Here is a 24,244-nt window from a genome sequence, read left to right as displayed (position 1 = left end):
GGGGGGGGGGTATGGGGTGATAGACACCATTTGTATACCCTTAATCCAATAAAGAAAAAAAAAAGATACAAGTTCTCCTGAGGTGGCGCCTGCTTTAGCCGTGTGTGATAGATCCACAGCTTAATTCCAGTGAGCTTTAGGGAAGAGTGTGTTGTCAGTAGGACATCATAGGGATGACCAAAGACTGGTCCCTTGCTTGGCTGACTGCTGTTCAGGACCTTGAATCTTCCAAGTCCTTAGTAAGACTCGGTCTCCTGGCTGGAATGGATGTAAGGGCTTGTCAGACAGGTAGATAGACCTGCAATGAGCAAAGTTGTTAGTGTTTACCCTAAATGTTGAACATATTGTTTGATTTTTTAAATTTTTTTAATCTTCACCAGAGGATATTTTTTCCATTGCTTTTTAGAGAGAGTGGAAAGAAGGGATGGAGGGGAAGGAGGGGAGAGAGAGAAAGAGAGAGAGAGAGAGAGAGAGAGAGAGAGAGAGAGAGAGAAAGAGAGAGAGAGAGAGAGGTGAGAGACATACATCATCAGCTTGCTTCCCACACATGCCCTAAATGGGGGACCAGGGATGAACTTGCAACCCAGGTATGGCCCTCGACTGCGAATTGAACACCTGACCCTTTGGTGTGCAGACCGATGCTCTAACCCAGGGGTCCTCAAACTATGGCCCGCGGGCCACATGCAAATACAAATATTGTATTTGTTCCCGTTTTGTTTTTTTTACTTCAAAATAAGATATGTGCAGTGTGCATAGGAATTTGTTCATAGTTTTTTTTTCCAACGGTCTGAGGGACAGTGATGGTCTGAGGGACAGTGAACTGGCCCCCTGTTTAAAAAGTTTGAGGACCCCTGCTCTAACCCCTTAGCTATTTGATTTTTTTATTCATGTTCTAAATCTAAAGGGTGTGTTCCTAAAACAGAAACTTGGAAAGATCTCCGATAAGCTATTTCAAAAGGGCTTAATTTAAGTCTGCTTCGGGGTACTACCCTAATCCAGAGTAAGGCAATAGGCAATGTCTGGTCCCATTTCAAATGCATTTATTGGCATATTTTCACCAGGGTCTTCTTTATTATGTGGTTCATTTTCATATTCTACCCCGTAGATTGGGGTCTCTAAGATGTTTCAATTGAATCCGTAGTGTCTGTCCTATCTTCTGGGAGATATCTTAAATGAATAATGGTTTTGAAGCTTTTTGACTGGCAAAATGGAAGTGTTATAGAAAGACTGGAATGGCCAAATTAATCCTAATTTTAAGAATCTATACACTAGTGGTTGAATTCCCTCTAAAGCTTCCTTTTCAAGAAGGTATTATTTCTTCTGTGGGATCCGTGCCCCTTCCTTTAGGTTAATTTTATGGGTTGGATGCTAACCACCTTACCTGGGTTCCATAGTCCAAACAACTTGATCAATTTGCTCATAGATCTCGGGTGGGAGGAGTTCACATCCAGGTCCTTCCGGGCAAGTCAGGAGCATCTGGAGCTGGAGAGCATGTTGCAGCGGGACTCCTACACATAATTGCTGCTCCGCAGGGGGAAAGTTATTTGTGCATGCAATTTACAAAGTAAATCTCGGCCCAACAATGGAATGGGGCAGTCTGGCATGTAGAGAAAACTATGCGTAATTTTTGATCCCCAAGCTGGCATTCTAGAGGTTGAAGGAACGCCTGTTTTTGTAATTGCCCGACCCCTCCAGTAACCATCACTACAGCTTAACTTTTCTTGGTTAGTTTTGTATTTAGCACTGTGTGTGTAGCTCCCATATCTATGAGACAGTCAATTAGCTTGTACCCCATTGTCAATTGTACCAGGGGCTCCTGTGGGTAAATAGTAATAGGTCAGAGGGTGTCTAGAGGAGCCCCTGGGCCTCCAGATTTGTCATTCCTTTCTAACATTTCTTGGCGAGGGTTTCCATGCTTTTTATTTTTATTTTTGAGTTCTGGGAAGTCCTTTCTCCAATGGCGTCCTCTTATTTATAGCTAGCCACCTTTCATCTGCCATTAGCCAAATGGGGATTAATTATAGGCACTGTGGAGTTATATGGGAAAAAGGACAGGCAAGACATTATGCCAGTCTATGATAGTTCCTAAACCTCCTCCAGGATTCCCTGGGGAGCTTTCTAAAACTATAGGTGTGCAACCAAGAAGGCACAGGCCAAAGTAGCCATATCAGGTTGTAGATAAAAACAAACTAAGATGAAACAGGGGATGGACTGTGCCTAGAGAATGGAAGAAGCTAACAAGCCACACGCACATTTTATGCTTGTTGCTTTATGTGAGCTCACTCATTGACCCCCTCACAACAGCATTCCATAACAAGTGTGGGTTTCTCCATTTAACTCCTCCTATCTCCTCTCTTGCTTTCATTTGCAACATTTACCTTTCTGCTGATTTATCCCAGCAACATTTAAATGTGTGTTTTTTATTCCGTACTCATCTTGAGCTACTGCACTGCTCTACTCTGTCCTCCCCTTCAAAGCCAAGTTTTCTAAATGATCAACCACACATAGTCATTTCTTCATCCCTGTACACTCCTCAACCCATTACCATCCGGCAGCTGTGCCTGCCTTCTTTCTAAAGCTGCTTTCCCCAATGTCACCAGGAGACTCTTCATTGCTACAAGTGATTGCATACTTTCTATTTCTTACCTTACCTGACTTTTTGGCCTTAGATAACCCCTGAGATTTAGCAGTAGAGTCACATGGGCAGCTACTTAATGGACATCCCACAGCTTCTTTAAGCTTCAAATTCAGTGTTACAAGCTGCATCTTCCCCCCATGCCCGTCCTGTTCCATGTTCCTTAAGTCAGTTAATGGCACCACCAAAACCAGAAACATTTGGGCTGTGCCCAGGTCTTTCCTCTCTCCCTCACCCTGACAGCACTAGTCAGTTTGGGTCACCACCATCAGTTACCCAGTGTCCCCATCCACTGCCCACCACCATCTCTAACTTATCCCCGGGGATTCCGTGCAAGGGATTTTTCTAAAATGCAAGCCTGATTATGTTGGTGCCCTCCTTTAAAATTTTCCGTGGATTTCTACTGTCCCTAACAGAAAGTCTAAACTTCCGAATGTGGCCTGCAAATTCTCTTCCCACTTCATCTTCAACACAACCCCCCTGCACACTACAACCCAGCCATACTTCTTGCTGTTACTCCACTGTAAGTGTTCTCTTCTGTCTCTGGCTGTTTCCAGTGCCCGAAATACTACCTCCTGGATTTTATTCTGTCAGTGATTCTCAACCTGTGGGTCGCGACCATCGGAAAACACATATATAATTACATATTGTTTTTGTGATTAATCACTATGCTTTAATTATATTCAATTTGTAACAATGAAAATACACCCTGCATATCAGAAGTTTACATTACGATTCATAACAGTAGCAAAATTACAGTTATGACGTAGCAACGAAAATAATTTTATGGTTGGGGGTCACCACAACATGAGGAACTGTATTAAAGGGTCGCAGCATTAGGCAGGTTGAGGACCACTGGTGGGTCCTTCCAAACCTGTAGGTCTCAGCTTGTAATCACTTCTCCAAGTGCAAGTTACATCTCCTTCTCATGGGCATCCATTGTATTGCAAAGGCTCTCAAAACAGACTTCCACTTAACCAGCTCACTTGATCGACATCATTTCCTTTGTGAAGCACAGAGGCTCCAGTGGCCAGCCCGCCAGTGCTGGAAGGTGGTAAACTGCTTAGCGACACCCACCTTACTTCTGCTCCTATGACTTGAATTACCTTGCAGGCCTAACAGGAGTCAGACGTGTTTGTTCCAAACTTACTCTACACCAGTTTTACTTGTTATTATAACTATGTTATTCAATGAAACATTATGTAAATCCATAAAATGAGTACAGAAGGAAAGTTGTTGTTTCTATGAAAAATATGTGTAAAAGAAAAATAATGTACAAAGACAAATGTGAGCTGCTAAATAAATGCTGTCACATTATGTATGGATGGAAAAGCTGTAAAAGAGGAAAAAATTATAAAACCAAACAGATTCTACTCTGAGACGGATTTGCAGGTATCTAAGTTCTTGTCTCAATTTTTAAAAAATTAAAGCTGGAAATAAAAGATACATATTATGGGTATGGCTTATGCCAGAAAAATGACTCAGGCCTTCAATTATTGGCCACCTACCTAAAGGAAGTTTCTTAGCCCTCCCTCAAAAGATTGGCAAAATATTGTACATTTGATTTTTGAGGTGAAATTCACATAACATACAATTAACCATTTTAAAGTGTGCAAATTTAGTGGCATTTAGTGCATTCTCAATGTTGTGCCACCACCACCTCTCTCTAGTTTCAAAACTTTCTCATCACCCTAGAACAGTGGTCGGCAAACCAAGGCTCGCGAGCCACATGCGGCTCTTTGGCCCCTTGAGTGTGGCTCTTCCACAAAATACCACGTGCGGGCGTGCACGTACAGTGCGATTGAAACTTCGTGGCCCATGCGCAGAAGTCGGTTTTTGGCCTGGGCGAGTCTATTTTGAAGAAGTGGCGTTAGAAGAAGTGGGGGGTGTCAGTCGGTCGGTCAGGCGACAGGAGACTCGGCGCAGGGGAGGCGCCAAATATCAACAGTACTTAAACTATATAGGTAGGTTAATAACAATGTACCTACCTATATAGTTTAAGTTTAAAAAATTTGGCTCTCAAAAGAAATTTCAATCGTTGTACTGTTGATATTTGGCTCTGTTGACTAATGAGTTTGCCGACCACTGCTCTAGAAGAACACCCTGTACCATTTAAGTAACCATTCCTCACTCCTCCCTCCCCTGAACGCCCCTGCTTAAGTTGAAATAGAACATTTAAAGCATATAGATAACATTTTATTACCATTCTCTACTTTACTGAATTGTTTGATTAATAAGCTCTTCATTCATACGTCTGCAGCACATGGCACAACGTCGGGCACACAATGTGCTGCATATTTGTGGAATATTTCCAAGAAGTTAATTTGTCCAAGGACATAAAGCTTGTAAATGGTGAGTCATAATTTAAGCCTAAATCTCCCTCACAGCACACTAAGCAGAAAATAGGACCTGTTTGGGAGGTGAATTTGGGCAGCAATCACACTTAGAGCTGATACTGAGGAGGACTTACAATGTGCCTAGTGCTATTCTAAGCCCCTTTGAAGTATTTCATCATTTAATTCACCCAACAATCCTACAAGATAAATAGCACTATTAGCCCAGAAATTCCGGAGCGGAGGGTGGAGATGCCTGTATCCAATCCAACTCGTACAGAGCGGGCTTGGAGTCCAGGAGCAGCTTAGTCAGATGCTAGCAAAGGACCATCATTTTATCACTGTAGTAACATCATTTAGGGCTGGTTTTAGGGAAAAGGAAGAGAGATAAGATGGCTGAAATGGAGCCTACTCCTACACACACACACACACACACACACACACACACACACGGGGGGATGGGGAGGGCGGCTTGGGTTGTGTCTCATAAGTGCTGGGTTATAATTCTTGTGGGAGATGCCATTTTTATGGTTTTTTGTTTGCTCTTTTGGTCACTACTGCATCCTGTAGGCACAACCATATCGACTGTAGCCGAGAATACAGCTGTCCCCCTGCTGTGTACACTGCACCTCAGGGCTCCACCTGCCTGGCAACCACTGCCTTCTGCACAGGCCCCACGCCACCCATCCCTCTCCCGGGCACCGCTGCTGTTGGCTATGCTGGCTGCTGCCACCAAACCCTGGAGTCTAGGCAGGCCAGCGTGCACAGGGGTCTGCGGCAGAGTGGAGGAGAACGCCTCTTTCCATGCACTCTCCTCGTGCGATGGTAGCAAAGCACTATGGCTGGTTCTCTGAAGTCTGAAGAGGCTTGGGGAAGATGGGTCTCTGGTTTGTACTCACAGTCCTCCCTCTCTTCCAGGACCCAGCACTGCATCCACGGGAATCTGGGCCTGGGCCAATGTGACTGACCCTGAGGTACCTGCAGTAACTGCTCTGCCCCAACCCCTAAGGTTTGTAACTGGGCCGGGCTAGTCCCACCTGACTCCTCTCCCCTCAGCCGCTCAGGACAGGTCAGATGACTGAATTCTAAAGGTGGGGCCACTTTTAGCCTAGAGCTGGGACTCCATTTCACTTACACTCAGCACCAAGTGTGGAAATTAGAAGTGAAAGAAAAGCAATTTGAGACCCTGTGAGAGATGGAGCTCAGGATTTGCTGAATGCTTGATGACAGACTTTTAGCACTAACATATTCTGAATTTCTCTGGAGAAGTTTTATATTGTGTTCAGAACTTTAGAGAGTCTGTGAAGGGGAATAAAGACACTATGAGAGGTGCAATTTTAAAATCTAGCGGCTACATTGCTATGGTGTCCTGTCATTGCAGGAATTAGTGAGTTGTACTCTCTAATTCAAGCCTTGGTTGAACCACATTTGTAGAGGAACACCTTCATGCAGAACACCGTAATGGACCCCTTTGGGGTTCAGACAGGGTGGGGCAAATTCTGCTCCCTCATTGCACTCACAGAGCAACACAAATTGATATCCTGTGAGTTTTTCAAACTTCTGGAAGGTAGAGGTGATTGTTACTTTCTCCTTTTTGCTTACCCATATTCTCTGGTTTTCTAGAACTCATATATATTGGTTGTGTGGTTAAAAAGTGAAGTAAAATTAAACAAGGATAAATACTCTTTATTCAGAATTGTCGTCTGGTGCCATGAGGGCTCAGTCCTTCTGTGGGCTTCACTTGCTCCTTGATCATAGGACACAAGTGCTCAGAGGGCACGAGAGGCCTCTGGTCCCATTTCTCCTTTTGTTCCCTCTGCTTTATCCCTGAGAAAATGGATGCACACCAACCCTCATGAAAGCCTTCTCTGTTATGAGAAGAACGCCAAGCTGTTATGCTAAATAATAATAATAGTAGTAATATGCCAAAACCGGTTTGGCTCAGTGGATAGAGCGTCGGCCTGTGGACTGAAGGGTCCCAGGTTCGATTCCGGTCAAGGGCATGTACCTTGGTTGCGGGCACATCCCCAGTGGGAGGTGTGCAGGAGGCAGCTGATCGATGTTTCTCTCTAATTGATGTTTCTAGCTCTCTATCTCTCTCCCTTCCTCTCTGTAAAAAAAAAATCAATAAAATATATTTAAAAAAAAAATAATAATAATAATAGTAATAATAATAATAATAATGTGTCTGAGGCTGTTACAAAATAATGAGTGCTGACCCAAAATAAAAGTAAAAGGCCTTAAAGAAAATGTTTCTCAGTGTGCCTCTCTGTTATCTATTTTCCAATGTGATCCTAAAGAAATACAATATTCTGCTCCAAAACATCCCATTTTTAGACAAAAAAGCTTTTAGTGAGCTTTCTTCTAAAAGTATAATGAATTAGGATAGTTTTTGGTGTTTTTTTCTTTTCTCAATAATACTCTTATGTATATAATTCTTGTGAACTGAGTAATAAAAAATTTCTGTCTGAATGAAAATATCTCTATAAAATATCTCTTTGATAACTGACTTTTATGTTTCTTTATGACTTGGCTATCATCTTCATTATCATCACCACTGAAAACATCTCTAGATTGAACATGAAGTTTACAAATAATTTCTACATACAGTACCTCTCTTCATAGATGCCCTACCATCCCCATTTTATGGAGAAGGACACTGAGGCTCATGGAGGCTAAATGACTTGCCTAGGATCTCACAGCGCGTTCAGGCCTCAATCTCAAATCTGCGGGCCCTACATTTTTTAATCTTTATTGTACCACACTGCTGTTCCACTTCCTTAGTTGCTGGATTTTAGTAATGGTGGTATTTAGCTTGATTTAGAAAAATGTAAATAAAGCTTTGAGTATCTAAATTTATCACAACCCAAGAGATCAATGCAGGGGCATAAACTGAGTCTGAAGGAACCCTCCTATCTCATTCCACATCTGTCCACCCTTTTAAATTTTAGCACCGAATCTTAAGGACGTGCCTCTGAAAAATTAGCAGAGAAGAAAGTTGATTTTAGGATTTTCTCTGTATTGCAATTGATGGCAAGGCAGCTAATGTCCCATAAACCACTAATGTTTAAAAATTATTTGAAAACATACAATCTGCACAAAATGCTCCACTAGGAGGAAGCAGGCCTAAGCAGTAGAAGGCGAGGCAGCATCCAGTGGGGCTAGGTTGAAATTTTGGATTTGGGAGTTTCAAACCTGTATGGCATCTTGTCTCAGAGGGTAAGCACATAAGACTAGGGTATGTGTCTGCCAAAGTCTGTCACATGGAATATTTAGGATATATTTATAGTCAAAATTATTCATTGTTTATTTGGAATTAAATGTAATGAGGCATCATATATTTAACCTGGCGACCCTACCCTAGGGGCCACTCCACATGGCAGCCATGGGCCAGGTGCAGAGAATGCTTGTTCGGGGACATTGCTGGTGAGTCGGGAGCTAGAACTGCGCTGAGATGAGCAAGTCTGAATGAAGTCCTTGGTGGTGCACGTACATCTTTTTCATGAGTTTCATCATCCACGTGGGCCTTTTGTCTTCGATCGAAAGTCTTTATAAACTGTGCCTGAATACCACGGAGTTAATCACAAGCCTCCTGAAGCATTTTCATAGTGTGTGTAATAAATGCCCATATACTTCGGATTTAAAGTAAGAACTACTCACCACAATATTTAGTTAAAATTACAAAGGGAGCACAAATTAAGCCATCATTTTGTTAAGGTGTATATTATAAGTCTTATTTAATTTCCCCATGTTCTCACATGTGTGTTTGTGTAACTGTTGTGTCAAGACTTTCACTGATAAAGTATTTCAATTAGCTACTAAAAGAAATACATTTAAGGAGTAACAACTGATGTACATTTGGGCTAAATATCTATAATCAGAGTTGTTTCCCACCTGCGTCCCTCTCACTGATGTTATGTAACAAGTGGCCCTGATTGCTGGCAATAGCTCGCTGAACATGTTCACATTTGTGTGGTAATCGCATAAAAATAATGACTCACTAGCACTTCAAAAAGGGAACTGATACTGGGTGGAGGGTAGATATGGTGCATGGTCACTTTATCGCATCTGCAAGTCTTGCTCCTAAATCACCAGGGTTTTTCAGATGCTTTTCCCCAAAACTGATTGGAGACCAGCTGAGAGACTAAACGATATGAGGGAGGAGGGAGCAATTAAGGAAACTAGTGAAGCAAAGGTATTGTGTCCCCTGCCTTCATACTCACCCACCTCGTTTCCACTCCCTTGCCAATAGCTTCCTGGCTAAGAAGGGCTTATCATTTCGCACAACCTTATGTATAGAACTGGCTAAAACGAGCTGGAAAGGCAGGGACAGCGTAGTAGTGAGGAGATGCAGAGCAGAAATGGGTAGAGAAGTAAAATCACCCACATCCACCAGCGGCCTTTTCAGTCCCCGTGGTTTGTGTGATGACCGTAACACCCTTCAACCATCTCCTGACACTGTCTTTTACAATCATCAAATCATCATCAACATTTTTTTTCTCACAAGTTATTTATTTTCTACCTCTTTTATAACCTCATAATCTCAGTTCATGGAAGTAATCTGAGAATTCTCACAATCTAATTCTATCCCACTACTTTTCCTCAAACCACCTTAATGTGGTTTCTGGGAAATTCATGGAGCTGCATTTCTGTGGCAAGGCAGCTAATCTTTTTATATTTTATTCAATGAAGTCCCACCCAAGAGAGACTAAAAGTAAATGCACATCTGGATTAGAACCGGAGCAGAGGGAGAGACTGTGTGAATGGCTCCTGATTCTGCTCTGCAGCCCCACTCTTATCAGGAAGGCCGCTAGCAAGGAGCCTTGTGAAAACTCAGACTGGGTCCTAAACTGATGGCTGTGGTACTCCTCAGCTCTTCCCCTCGCCATCCCACGCTGCCCCCTCCCCAGCCATGCTGCCCCCTCCCCAGCCACGCTGCCCCCTCCTCAGCCACGCTGCCCCCTCCCCAGCCACGCTGCTATCCTAGCACATAGCCATAGAGGATTCAAATTATCTCTCCATTAGGTCATCCCAGCTGCCACTGGACTATGTTTAGTCAATTTTAAAAAGATGGAATGGCAAGCAAATACCGTATGTCACACACAGAACTGATCTCAAAAACTATCAGTGAAAGGTATATTGGTGAACCTCTTTTGTTGTGGCAATAATATTCAAAAATTGTCAATGTGTTCTTATATGTTGATTTCATTTCAGGCAATTAATTCTACAAATACACTTATAAAAGTACCAAAAATATGTATATGTTTGCCAAAATATTATTTGAAAAAGCAAAAAGACTAAAAAATAGCCTAAATATCTACCCATCAATATGGAATGGTTATATTCATAATAGCATATTACTTAATATCCTGTGCAGCTTCTGTAAGAACGTGTAGGGCATGGAACAGTAGCCAAAATACATTGCTAACTGAGTAAAAGCAAGTTCACAGTAGTAAATATAGTATATGATTTCATTTGTGGTTTAAAAGAAGATATGCTTGCCATAACCTGTTTGGCTCAGTGGATAGAGTGTCGGCCTGTGGACTCAAGGGTCCCAGGTTCGATTCCAGTCAAGGGCATGTACCTTGGTTGCGGGCACATCCCCAGTGGGGAGTGTGCAGGAGCGGCTGATCGAGGTTTCTCTCTCATCGATGTTTCTAACTCTCTATCCCTCTCCCTTCCTCTCTGTAAAAAATCAATAAAATATATAAAAAGAAAAGAAAAGAAGATATGCTTGACCAGCCAGGTGGCTCATCGGTTGCAATGTCGCCCTGTACACCAATAGGCTGTGAGTTCCATCCCCAGCCGGGACACAGACGGGAAGCAATCAATCAATGTTCCTCACATTGACATTTTTCTCTCTCTCTCCCTGCCTTTCTCTCTGAAATCAATAAAAACATATCTTTGGGAGAGGATCATAAAAAAAAGAAGATATGCTTACATATGAATTTTTTAAATGTCTGTTAAAATATATGAGAAAGTATGATTAATGGTTACCACTGGGGAATGTGATTGAGGGAGCTAGGGGGAAAGAAACTTTTTAAATTTTTAATTTTGTTTGTATTGTTTTTATAACTAAAACTTTCACTTACAGCCAGTCTATTATTTCTTAGGTTCCTATGGTGTATAGCTTGTATAGGGTTTAGTGATCATTTTACACTCCGAATAGCCATCACTTAAAAAATCATCCAAAAGAATTCTTTATGGCTAAGAGCTATGGTCAACGTTAATTGAGGTTCGCAGAACCAACTTCAACTTTGTGGACATAAACTCAAAATCCAGCTCCCCTGGAAACCTGAGTGAAACTTTCTGTGATTACAAAAATCAGTGTGTTGAGCCTCCAAACTATTGATGATGTTGTCAATAATTCTAATATCACTTTTGACTGCCCACAAACTTCCCTTTGACACTTACCGGCACATATCCTCTAAGGAATGCATTTTAGTTTGTATCTTGTGTTTCTGGCAAAATTTCCCATGCAATAGACTTAAAAATCATGAAAAATTTTGTATCATGTTTTACAAGTCCAAGAGTAAGTGAAGAAGAAAAGATGCCCCCATATTCTGCCAAGTGTCCTGTCAATAAAGAAGAGACTGCTCAGGACAGACTCACACAAAGTGGTCAATGCTGATATCAGGTTTTCAAATCCTGATCATTGGAGCCATTCAATTAGTCTCAGTGCCTGATCCTGAAGAAAGAGAACCTGAGACAAGAAGTGAGAAGATGAGAAAATGCCACAAACACAGTTGGTAGATACAATTTAAATAAACTCAAATGTAGGCCTATTTGAAGCAAGGCTCTAATCAAGAAACATGAACATATCAAAATTTCATTTGGAATATCAATTTCCAGGTCACCTACCTTTTCAAGACTTCCAGTTGAGCCCAGCCAGTGTGGCTCAGCGGTTGAGCATCGACTCAGGAACCCAGAGGTTGCAGGTTTGATTCCTGGTCAGGGGACATGCCCAGTTTGTGGGCACACAGGAGGCAACATATTGATGATGTCCTCTCTCATGGATGTTTCTAGCTCTCTTTCCCCCTCTCTTCCTCTCTGTCTAAAAATCAATAAAAACATACTTTTTTAAAAAAAAGACTTCCAGTTGCTAAGATGATGATGTCTTTGGTTACTAATCTAACAAAGTTTTAAAGTATCAAAAAGTTTTTAGCAATCTGCCTTTCTGCGGTGCACACACACAAAAAAAGTTGAGGGATGTAAAACATTAATTTATATGTCTTGCATGATTGATTGTGTTTTTTGTAGTCATATTTTTTGTTTGCAAATGTAGGAAAACCTTTATTTCCTTGGTAGTAAGATGGTAGAAGCTATAGACAGACATACCAAGCAAATAGATAATTTATCTTGTTGTGATTATAACCAGGTATAGTTTATGGAAGTAATCCAAGCCTGAAATTAATAAACAATCTTAAGAGATCTTAAAAACTAAAGTATACTTCTGAGGTTAGCCCCAAAACCTTTAAGAACTTCCACTTGCAAGCAAATGCACAATAACCATTGAAATAAGAAAAAGAGGGGTTAACAGGTTAGCAAATGAGGAAGAAATAAGAAAAATTTAGAGGAAAATAAAGCAGTAATATAGCAATAATTATACCTTTGCTTGACTAATTCCCTTATTACCAAGAAATTCATTTTCAGTTTTAAAAATGAATGTAACTTTCTAAGGAAATTTTGCTTCCCCAAAGTGAATAGGTTCTAAGCAAGTTTGGTAATTTAATTTCAAATATATATGTTGGTGTAACTTGGGGTTTCAAGGCACCAGCCTCTAATATTTAAATCCAGGTGTCCAGAAATAAATTATCTTGACAACTAACATGAAATCGAAATACACATGGCCCCATTATTGGAGTGATATGCATGAGAGCATAATTTTGGACTCAATTCTACAGACAACTTACACATAAATACCCAACCAAAGTCCACAGGGTTTGGATACCTCTTCAAATTCATAGACTATTTTCTCCTTTGAACCACTAATCAACTTTATTATGTGCAGTTTCTACAATTCAAGTCTATTTGCTCCAATGTCTTAGGCTCATAGTACCCTCTCATCAGAATACTGGTTGGATTCCCTAGTGTGAATCACTTATCCAGTTGCTTGCCTGATTATTCACATGTTTTTGAGATTTGTGAAATGTGGCAGATAAACAGGTTAATGCTGTGTGCAGCTTGGAGGGCAGCCAATGTCTGTCTGCCTATACAGTATATTTACTCTCCTTCCTCAAATCCTTCTCCAATACAGAGAAGCTGTGTTTTAAGACTAAAATCAGTGTAGAATGCAATCCAGTCATGTCACTGCAGGTGCTCATCCGCTCATTTGTGCTGATTCTTACAGTGAAGAAAGTGAATCAGTGATTGACCCAATGGATGAAGAAACATCACAGCGAATATTTGGAGAATGCAGGAAAGGAACATTCTCGTCTGAAGGTGTGCTCTGATTTTCGAAAGGAAAACCTCCCACGAGGAAATCGGGAAGTGTGTTGGAGTGCTCTGGTTGTACCTGCAGTAAGCCATGGCAGGTTCCCTCTCTCCCTGTTTTATTGCTTTTGTGTTGTATTCTAAAATAAATATCAATAAATCATTGCAGTTAGATACGCTAATACAGACAGAAATGTACTTGACTCCCTACAGTCATTACAATTGGAGGGGACTCTGATTAGGATGCTTTACTTAATTAAGTGATATCGTCTAAAGAGAGTTCTTCCCTCCATTTTCTGTTTAACAGTCTTATAAAACACCAACAGAGGAAATTCATTCTGTTGTTTGCTTTCCTTATTGTAAATGGTTTCTTCTCATTCATAGTTTACAGAAGATGTGTTAATGAAATGGCTAATAAGCCAAAGACTGCATTTCAGCTACACACAGAGCCTTGTTCAAATCAGCCCAAGCTATACCAGACTTAACATTTTTCTCCCTCCATCTCTGAAATGTATTTTAAAATGTATTTTTATACATCTGTAACCTAAAATTAAAATGATTCAAGAGAATTTTTTTCCTCTGAGAAATCATGCTTCATCTGGTTTGTGTATGATTCAGCAGAGACCTTAAAAATCTGTTTCTTTGAAAAAATAGAAAAAAATGGGCAAAGAATAAGCAATCCTTATGCATAAGATGTTATTTGTGAGGCACTTTAATTTTACTGAAAGAAGTCATTAAATTTGGATTGCCAATACAAATATGATTATATATGTTTTCTAAATAAAATGTTATTATGTTGCAACTGAACTCATCCATTTATTGTTTGTTTACCTAATGCTCAAACACATGTTTTATTCATAGATGTCTGGGAGAAAAAAAATTTTGCTTGATAATCACAGCAAGCATATTTAACAAAAGCAATTCTCCTTTTATTAGCGAACAAGTTTAAGCAGAATTATTTCATTTTTTCCCCATTTAGTTAATTCAGACTTGCAGAATCCTCAGTATACAGCTTTTGTTTCTCCCCCTGCTGCCTTTTATGCCTTTAATGTATGCATGCCTATCCACTGATGGGAAAATATCATTTCCTGCAACTCTTCCTTTTTCCTTCTTGACTATTCTCCCTGTTGATTTCTGGTTTGGGTTCGTTTTCACTAGTTAGTTCTGTCAAATCATGTACAAGACAGACAAGTTAAAGCCGAGTAAATAGTTCACTATCCTGTTGAAAATTTTAAACTCTTTTATTAGGATGATTTTGAACTAAACATACTAACTCATTCTTTTAAAAATAAATAATATATTTATATTATTAAAGAAATTAAAATTAATAGAAAGTAGTCAAGAAAGCGAAGATTTATTATCTATGAAATTATTTTCATTACCACATAAAACATTTTAACAAAATGTTTGCAACTTTAGCAAAATAATAATGGCATTAAATTTAATGCCTTTGTTTCTTAAATAAAGACATTAAAAAGCAACATAAATGTAAATATTCTCTTAAATGAACTCAACTGGTTTACAATAAATTTTTAAAACCTTAACACAATACTCAGCTAATAGCATTTAATGATATGAAATTTTTAAATACATATGACTCAAAATATATAAATGAATATTAATGAATCACATGCATGGGGATTTTAACTAATTGCCTAACTATTAAAAGAACACTTTATAAGATTAATAAGAAACCCTATTGTTTTCATTCCTGATCTGTATAGCTTGGTCATTTTTCAAGCAAAATAATAATTGCCAAATGAGTTCATTAATATTGTATGATGCTAAGGTATATGTTTTTGTTTTTAACTGCATAGCAGTAGTCGTGCATAAAACTACTACCTGGAAACATTCCAAAACATATGTTTTCTTAACTCCCAAGTTAAATCAGCTCTACCACAGAAAACCATAGAAAAGCAGTAATACAATGTGCCTCCTGGACATATTACACAAAGTGAATTCCAGAAGTTGCTTGTAATTGCTTTTTTTTTTTTTTAAAGATGCCATTTACTAAATACTAGCCTAATATTATTCTAACATTCATTAAATAGTGGTCATTTTATAATTTTGTAATGTAGATAGTTTTTAGAACCAACAGCTTAGTTCACTTACTTTCTATTAAACAAACTTCTTCATAAATTTTCTTTAAGCTCTTCATTTTAAAAGGTGCCTTTGTCCTGAAACTAAACATATGGCATTACTGTCCCCTAAAAATGTTTTTTAAAGAATTGAATAACAGCCAGTAAATTCTGTTATTTTATTCCATTCTCCTATATTTGTTTACTTCTTTTAAAATAATGTAATTTTTACAAATAAAGAACTTGCCTTTTTTCGTAAGATTTTAAGATAAATGAGAATTGTGTCTAATGAAGTTCCACTGAAGTTAGAGTAGCTGCTGAACCATTATCTGGCAGAAGAATGTGCGTCCCATTTCGCCTGAACTAATTATTTTTATCAGATGACTTCTCTATCTAAATTGTTTGCTTTAAGAAATAATGACGTTAGAGATAAGCAGAGTTATTTCAACCTGCATTTTAACAGCATTATTGTTCCAATTCCTATAAATCAAACTAAATGCAAGAGAGCTGCATTTAATTTTGGGCTGTTATTTATTGAAACTGCTTTTTATTGGAGCAGTGAACATTTGTAGCTAGTATTCCAAACCTGACATGAAAATATATCAGATTTAAAATTTTTTAACACAAATATGCCTATGTACTTAATAGCTCTTTAGTCAGAAAATATACTTATATCCTAACATAGCCTTTTTCTGTATTGTAAGGTGAGCATTCTCAAGTATTTGTCATCAAAGCTATTTGTGAAAAGCAATAGAAAGAATAAATGTCCTACAGAACCTAGCTAAGAGACACCCTCCTGCAATGAGGTAGGGCAAATCAGTGCAGAAAAGAATACAAAGAAAAAAGTTCAGTGCTTGAGAGAAGTAGTTCTTTGAAACTATTTTTTCCTTCCTATGGAAATATATAATGAACACTCAAGAAGGAAAATATTTAGCAAAAACCTTTGCCAGAGCAGGGAGAGAAAAAAGTACCTTGTGTGATGTGAAGGGATAGGACATACAGACCCAAATAAAACAAACAAATAATAAACAAAACAGTCAGAAGTGAACTCTATTTGTGTTCTTCTAAAGCATGTTTTCTTCGGCAAGAGATTACTGGAGTCTGAAGAGTAAATTACTCGCATCAGTGAGGTGTATTTTATACATACAGGAGAACAGATCATTGACTCATTTGGAAGACAATTCTCTTATTAATAGCACCAGTTTCACAGCTATTTTTGCCTCTAAAGGGGGCACCTGCTAGACATTCACAAATTAGCTCTTAGAGGGAGATAAAACTACCATCAAGATGTGTATATTTCTAATTCAAGTTAAACATTTTAACAAACCATCTTACAAATCTGTTTTGAAGCACCTCAGTGGCCCAGAGGGAGCTCTACCTTTAATATGAGAGGACAACCTAACAAAGAATCTGACACACACACACCCACACACACACAGATGGGGGAGGAAAAACAAATCTTATTCACAAGGAACAGACTATGAACTTCATGAGAGTATGAAAAAAGCAACATTTTTGCCCTAGTAGAACAATTCTTGATGTAGAATAAATAAAACTAAAGTAGAACTTTTGAGCAGAACCAAGCATTGAATAAATTCTAGAACTATAATAGTGTTAAGTATTGCTTATTAATTTAAGAGATGTGATATAGATGTTAATGCAGTTAACTTAGGTCAATATTCTGTTAATATGAAAATAGCTAAAATGCAGTACTTTGTTATTTTGTAAAATACTAATTAATCATTCACAATAAATGGCTCAACAGTACAAAAAAATCCCATTTATCTTACACAAGTACAATAACTATACATAAATCATATAATAATTCAAATACACGCACCAAATTTTCTTTTCAAAAATTGATGTTTTTCCTCATGTTCAAACATATATAAAATTAAAACAAAAATATAATGAAGATTATCCCCCCAAACACAAATAGAACAACAGTTGGGGATTTTCATAATCTTATTTTCATAACAATGAACTAAAAATAATTCTTGGAAAAAACAATTGAAATGCAGCACATATTTTAATGATTCATATATTTATTTCTACTCCTTTTGCATCTACTGTGGGAAATTTGTGTTATGAAGATCAGATGGTGTGCTGATGTGAGAAATGTTGCAAAGCATCCTGTTGATTGGTTCTAATTAGCTGTGATGCTCTTGTGTTCTCAGTTTTAGCGGGCACACACTACACAATGCCTTTTATTTTGCTTTGAATGGATTTTTACTTAAAAACAGCTGATTTCAATATCCACAGCATTTTTGGCTTTCTTATCTCTTAAATTTTTCCTGCAATATTTTCTTTTCAATTTAAAAAGATAAATTTGAAAATACTTCTAAAGCATAAAGTATAATCAGTTAAATTAACAGCACTCGTGTGGTCTTTCACATGTATTTTGCATGTTCTATAGTACGTGATTACATTCTCAAACCACATTTAAGTTCCTCTTTAAAAGTTATACATCTGAGCAATGGTTTAAGCAGAAAATTCTGAAAAGCAATTTAGAGCATGCAGCTAATTTTCTTCTTCCCTTTCTTTCTTTCTTTCTTTTTCTCTTTCTTTCTTTCTTTCTTTTTTTCTTTTGTAAGCAGACTATTAACCAGAACAGAGCTAAAACAAGGGACCATGAGCAAGGGACAGGAAAGATTTCAGAATTAAAAGAATTAAATAAAATTCTTTGCACTCACCTTTCTCTGATGATTTAAACTCAAGCAGCCCTGACAGAGAGAAGTCATGAATTTTCATCAACTTCACACATGTCATACATTTAAAAACATTTTGATTTGCCGTGGGACCCCTGCATGTCTCTGAAGCATAGTAACAGTGCTGCTTTATAGGTACAAACCCTTTGAACTCCCAGAGCTCTAGAAGATATATTACTAATGTAAACAGGCTCTTAAGTGGAAAAAAAGAAAAAGAGCACTAAATAACAGGAAGTTTCCCAGGAAATGCAGAATTTAAAATAAGGAGCGCATTATTATGAGCTGTACACTTTCTATAATTTTAAGAACCACAATTTTATCCATATACTAGCTTTCTGAAAATATACAATTATCTGCCCTGAGAAGCGATTATTTGGGAAAAGAAAATCCATAACCTAAAAATTAGACATTGAAAGTTATTAGTTTGTTTTTTTTGTTCATATGAGGATAAATGTGACTCATGTCCACAGTTTCAAGATGGCTACCAACATCCTACTATCTCCAGGAGGAAGGCGAAGTGTATTTAGTGTAGTGCAATAAAAATGGAATTTTAAAAAAAATGGAATTTTTGCCCTAAATAACACATCCTTGAATTATCTTTCAAATATTTCCGTCCCTCTTAACATTGTGGAAGATCATAAAGATGAGGTAAGAGATAAATATTAGGAGAGATTAATAAGTGCAAACAAAGTCACAGTTCACAGCATGACATAAATAAAGTGGCATTACAAATAATTTGCATTGTGCCCTCACTTTATAACTGAGAAAACTGAGGCCCAAAGAGGTACAGTGACTTCCCCAAGGCCCTACAAAGACTAAGATGTAAAGCTGAACTAGAGGCAAGTCTCTTGACTCCTAGTAGCACTCTTTCTACAACATTACACAGTCGTTCAATGCAGTAACAGAAATGTCAGCTCAGGTAGATGTCAATCATACAATTAAGTAAAACAATGACCAATGCATCCTTGACCCTAGAAGATATGTACCAGGCATACAAAATTAATCAATTATCTTTACCCGATGTGAACATTATTTTCCTTAAAGAGATTCCTCTGTGGAAAATATCCTTATGCACTCATTCTTGCCAGGGTTTGAGGATTTATTTCTACTTAGTGAAATGGCACTTTTCCTCCACGACAGCAGGTAAAAGCAACTACTATATAGTCTCACTGTCACTAATTTGTCCCTACTTCCAATCCACTCTCCAGTCTGCTGACTGTATGGTATTTCTAAAATGCACATCTAATTGTGTTTAAATTTCTTCAATGGCTTTCTATCTGCTATGAGATGACTCCGTACTTCTCAGCCTGATTCAAAACATTTCACCCATACCACTCCTTCAGTTTTACTTCCAACACTCCTCACACTTTCCGTTCCAGCAACATAAAGTAGGTATGAGTCCCTGCGCATGACATGCTTGTCATTGTCTGCGGGCCTTTGCACATTCTGTTTCCTCCTCCTGGAATGCCTGCTAACACTCTGCTTCTCCTCCCAGGGTAAGCTCAAGCACTACCTCTTCCTCTTCCTGCCAAATATAGACACTTCCTTCCCTGGGATCCCACTGCATTTGCACGGACCTCTCATTACTTGTTGCATTGAACTGTATTGTGTATGTACAGGCCTGTCTCCTCAAATGCATTGTCTTTGAGGTCAAAGACATATCTTTTTCTCTATGCCTGTTATTTTGCCTGATGTAAGCACTCAGGGAGGATTTACTGACTGAAGAAATAAGTTAATAAATAGACTACCATATTCTCTTCCTATCACAATCTTTACATCTCAGGGCGATATCCCCTAGTTCTTTTGCATAATGTCTAAACTGAATATATATTGACAACAGGATATTTGTATCAACTTCTGTTTTTGGTTTCTAGCAACTATTTTCTCTAAATACAATTTTATAATCACGTTCTCACTATAATGGTTTGATTGTGGCATGAAGTTGGTGATGAAATATTAACTCCTATCTACTTGTGAATGAATAGGAGAATTTGGGGGTAAATAGTGAGTCATCATTGTTCAGACATTGGTGAAGAACATACCTCCTAGAGCTCTCTTTTATTGGGAACACATTTAGATTTAAGATTTAGTTTACTGGCGTTCTATTGCTGTTTGACTCCTAGTCTTCCCCATCTTGTTGAGCAAATGCTGCCTAGATGCAAATGTCTTTTCGAGAGCCTCCTAGGCTGAAACCAGGGATATCCTTGATACATAAACATACATTGTCCACTTGAAATAATACCCTCATATTGATAAAAGGCTTCACATCAAAATATAAAAGAATTTGCCAGTATAACCTCCCTTTAACATGTACATAATCTTGAGCCAGTTCCCAAATCAATAAAGAGAGCTTCCCATAGCTGTTTGAGATGGGAAAAAGTAGGTTTACCATTGTAATATAAATAAATAATATGATAATTAATAAATAATAATACAAGAATAAACTGATTTGCACACTCACAACTATAAACCTACTTTTGCTCCCCCTTGTATAAGGCACAAGGCATCTCACTTCTGAAGCTACTTGCAATCTTTTGATTCCTTCCTGGCTCCATTCCACTGGTTCCACTGTGCTCCAAAGCTGCAGCTCCTACTCAAGCGTGAAGGGCGTTCACTAAGGGATACAAGTCGGGAACACTGTAATAGTAGCCATTGCTTCTGCATAACGAATGAGTTCCTCTTGCCATCGGACTACCTTTCATAGAGCAGCTCTATGTGGTATTATCATTAACAATCAACACGAGTTTTTAAATTCTTTTATGTATATAATACCACACTGGCCAGTTCCCACTCTCACCCCCAAGAAGGATTTGTGACCTTCTTGTCCCCTCACCACTTCAGAAGAATTATAGAATTTTAAAGTTCTTGAATAGTGGGTGTGCCATAGAAAGTTTAAGTCTGGAATGAAAAAAGAAATTAACTCTAAGGATTTTTCAAGTCATTAATTTTTAGGGCTCATTTTGTGTTGTATCTAAGCTTTGGGAAGGTTGTTTGTTTTAAACATTACAGCATTTCCTCAGTTTTCATCTGAATAGGCAGGGGAATGTAAGAGATCCTCTCTTGCTGATTACATAGAATGGGGTCTCTTTTCTGTCATTTTGAGTCAACCCACCTAGAATTTAAAATTTTTTGTTCACATTAAAAATAAAAAATATTAATCATACTCCTATATCTTTACATTGTTGCATATCAGAAAAGATTACAAGGGAAATAGTGAAAATGTTTCATAAATTCATTCATTCAGCAAACTTATTGAACAACGTTTATGTGCCAGACACCATACTGGTACTGACTAATAGCAGATACACAAAGGGGGGGGAAAGAATATGGTTGTCTACAGCTCTAATTTAAGAATGTGAAATGTGACCACTATCAAATCACATTGGCTCAGAATTTCCTTCTGTCTACTTGATGTCTGTTCTCTTAAAAAAAAAAAAAAACTTCTCTGGCGGGCAATGTTAGTCAAGATGGAAAATGTTCAAACTTTATAACTTAAAAAGCAAGAAAAATATATCTATGTCTCCAACTTGGGTGAGGTAATTTGAAAGTTCTTCATGAACTTATAAAAAGACATAAGCTTCCGTTTTCTTTAGCAACTGAAATGAATCCATTACACTAAAATGGCTCTTCGTAGCAAGAACAACTAATGATTTGCATTATAAGCTAATAAAATAGGGGGTTAGGCATATCTCTACAATAACCTTTTTTTTATTCACTTTTATAGAGATTCTCTCCCATTCCTACTTAAATGAACTTGGAAGACTGTTCACCATTCAGTATTGTTTAAATTACAAGGCACAAATCTGTCATCTGGTTTTTAAATATTTTTCCCCTTTGGTAGTGTAGATGAGTAATATAATCTCCATTCTTTAAGACTATGCTAATGTAATGATGGTATAATTTTGAAAAAAAATTAGGTTTTTTTTTACATCTCACATCTAGAAACCTCCTGACATATTAGAAAATATAATATTCTTCTGAAAATACACTTTGTTAGTCTTCCTGAACACTCACACTTCAGTGAATTGTACTTTTCTGTTCAAAAAGAGCTGCAAAGCCTTTCCCATGAGCAAATCCCCTGGAGAAGACTTTATTTGAAGTCAGTCTACATTTCATGGCAACGACTAGTAAAAGGTGTGACCTTATCATCAATAATGATAGTTCATTCCAGGTCCCAAAGCCACTTCCAGTGTAAGAGTATGAGAAAATGGCCTATCCTGCCAACAAAGAGAACCCAGGATGTCTTGTTTCACACTTACAATTATTTTATGTTATACTCCTAGGTTTTTTACATCCTCAAGGAAAGAACACTAACATTAGACAGAGATGTATTGTGCTTTTACAATGTCCCTCTATGCCAGATACCTGCATGTTTCAATTTGAGGTAGGAAGAAACTTTTTTTATACAATTTCACATTTCTCTGAAAGTTGAGCACCTAAATCTTAGCAAGTGAGCAATAATTTCTCTACTAAAGCAATTGTGAAGAGCCAGAACTTCGTTCCAGTGACAAGAAGTAATAATCCTCCAGATTTCATTAAAAGCTCTTGATTTTTTTTTTCCTTGCTACTATCTGATAAGGGACACCTTTCCTGATTTTTGCTCCCTGTTAGTCATGAGAATCCTATTTCTATTTGTGGCTGTTTTCAAAACTGGGACTATCAAGTAACGCACTTACAATTTACTTTCCAAGGAAACTGCTTGTTTCCTTATATATATTGGAGAATTTAGAAACAGGCTGATTGGTGGACTCGCCTGTTGCCACTAAAGTTTTCCTGGTACCTTTTGATGCTACCTTTATGAATTCGCTCCTCTCCTTGTCTCCTGGCAGCTAAATGGGAAGATTGGAGAGCTGCCAGGAGGAGGTAGCCAACCTGCTTGCCCCTGATTGTGCCTGCCAGCTTTTTAATAACAGGAGTCGGGTCAAGTAAGTGAAATCACAAACTGAGGAGAGCATTCTGAGATGCAAAGGCAGTTAATGTCCTTCCCGGCCTCAGATGGCTGGCAGCCCTTGGCAGAGTCATCTGTGCTCTGTGGCACCTGACCCTTCCGCGGTGGCTGCTATCTGTGTATTCACTAGGAGCGTATTTACAGAATCTCTCCATTAGCAAAGATGCCTTGTGTGTGATTACCCAATTGTCATGGTCACACGAAGGTTCTGATACAGTTCCTAGTCACGGATGAAAAACTGCACTGGACTGCACACAGGATTGACTTAAAGCAGGGATCTTCCAGCAAACAGGTCAGGACTTCCTCCCGGTGGGTCTCAGAGATTATCACAGTCTCTCTCCCCCCTCTTCCCTAACCCCACGACCACCTCCCCTCCCCCAAAGTCTTAAGAATTCTTAATAAAGTTAAGAATAATTAGCTTTAAGAATTATCCAGAGATGAGTCTCTTTAAAATAGACCCCACCTCAGAAAATATAGGAGAGCACTACTTACTTAAACTACTTAGCATTGCTCCCATTTATACAGTATTCAGTGTCAGCAAAGTACTTTCTCCTCATTTAAAATGTTCTGGTTGCAAAGGCAGACAGAGGTAGATTATGGGCTGGCTTTCCTTCATTCTTATGGAATAAATTTAAAAAAAAAACTTATTTTTTCCTCCCTGACAAGTGATAATGCGAGTACTTGCCATTCAAAAGTTTATTGGAAAGTTTAAAAAGCGGTGTCCCCGTCTTCCCCCCTCAGATAAAGGGCATCGGGAGCCTCCTGCCAGAAAGTTCCTCCGTGTGCGTCCTACGTGGGCTCTCACTCCACGGAGCCGTAACTGAGGGGACCGAGTTAAACTCAGTGGGAGCAAGTAAGTGGTCGTGAATCAAATGGAAAAACAAAAACTATAACCCAGAGTCGTTGTCCTGTGTCTCCCAAATGAGATGTCAGAGGACATAAAACTGACAAAGTCGCACCAGCTGAGAAGGCGGGTAACGTCCACCGGGATCAAAGAAAACACAAACTAAAGGTGAACTGGACTTTGGCAGTAACCGCGGCGACCCTTGGGGACTGCGTGTGGTTAAAAGCCCCGACAGCTGCAGAGATCCGGGGGCCCGGGAAGGTGG

General features: G+C 38.6%; 1 protein-coding gene across 1 annotated transcript in view; it reads right to left on the bottom strand.

The window, feature by feature from the left end:
- The window catches only part of SFTA3 (surfactant associated 3), a 40,191-nt gene that overhangs the window by 6,115 nt on the left and 9,832 nt on the right, over positions 1 to 24,244 (bottom strand). The window contains 1 exon segment of the mRNA XM_023751468.1: positions 11,581 to 11,671. Within this exon segment, the coding sequence (XP_023607236.1) occupies positions 11,581 to 11,671 (91 nt within the window).

Source organism: Myotis lucifugus, unplaced genomic scaffold (genome assembly GCF_000147115.1).
Source record: "Myotis lucifugus unplaced genomic scaffold, Myoluc2.0 scaffold_22, whole genome shotgun sequence".
NCBI classification, from domain to species: domain Eukaryota; kingdom Metazoa; phylum Chordata; class Mammalia; order Chiroptera; family Vespertilionidae; genus Myotis; species Myotis lucifugus.
This window is presented reverse-complemented; position numbering and strand designations above follow the sequence as displayed.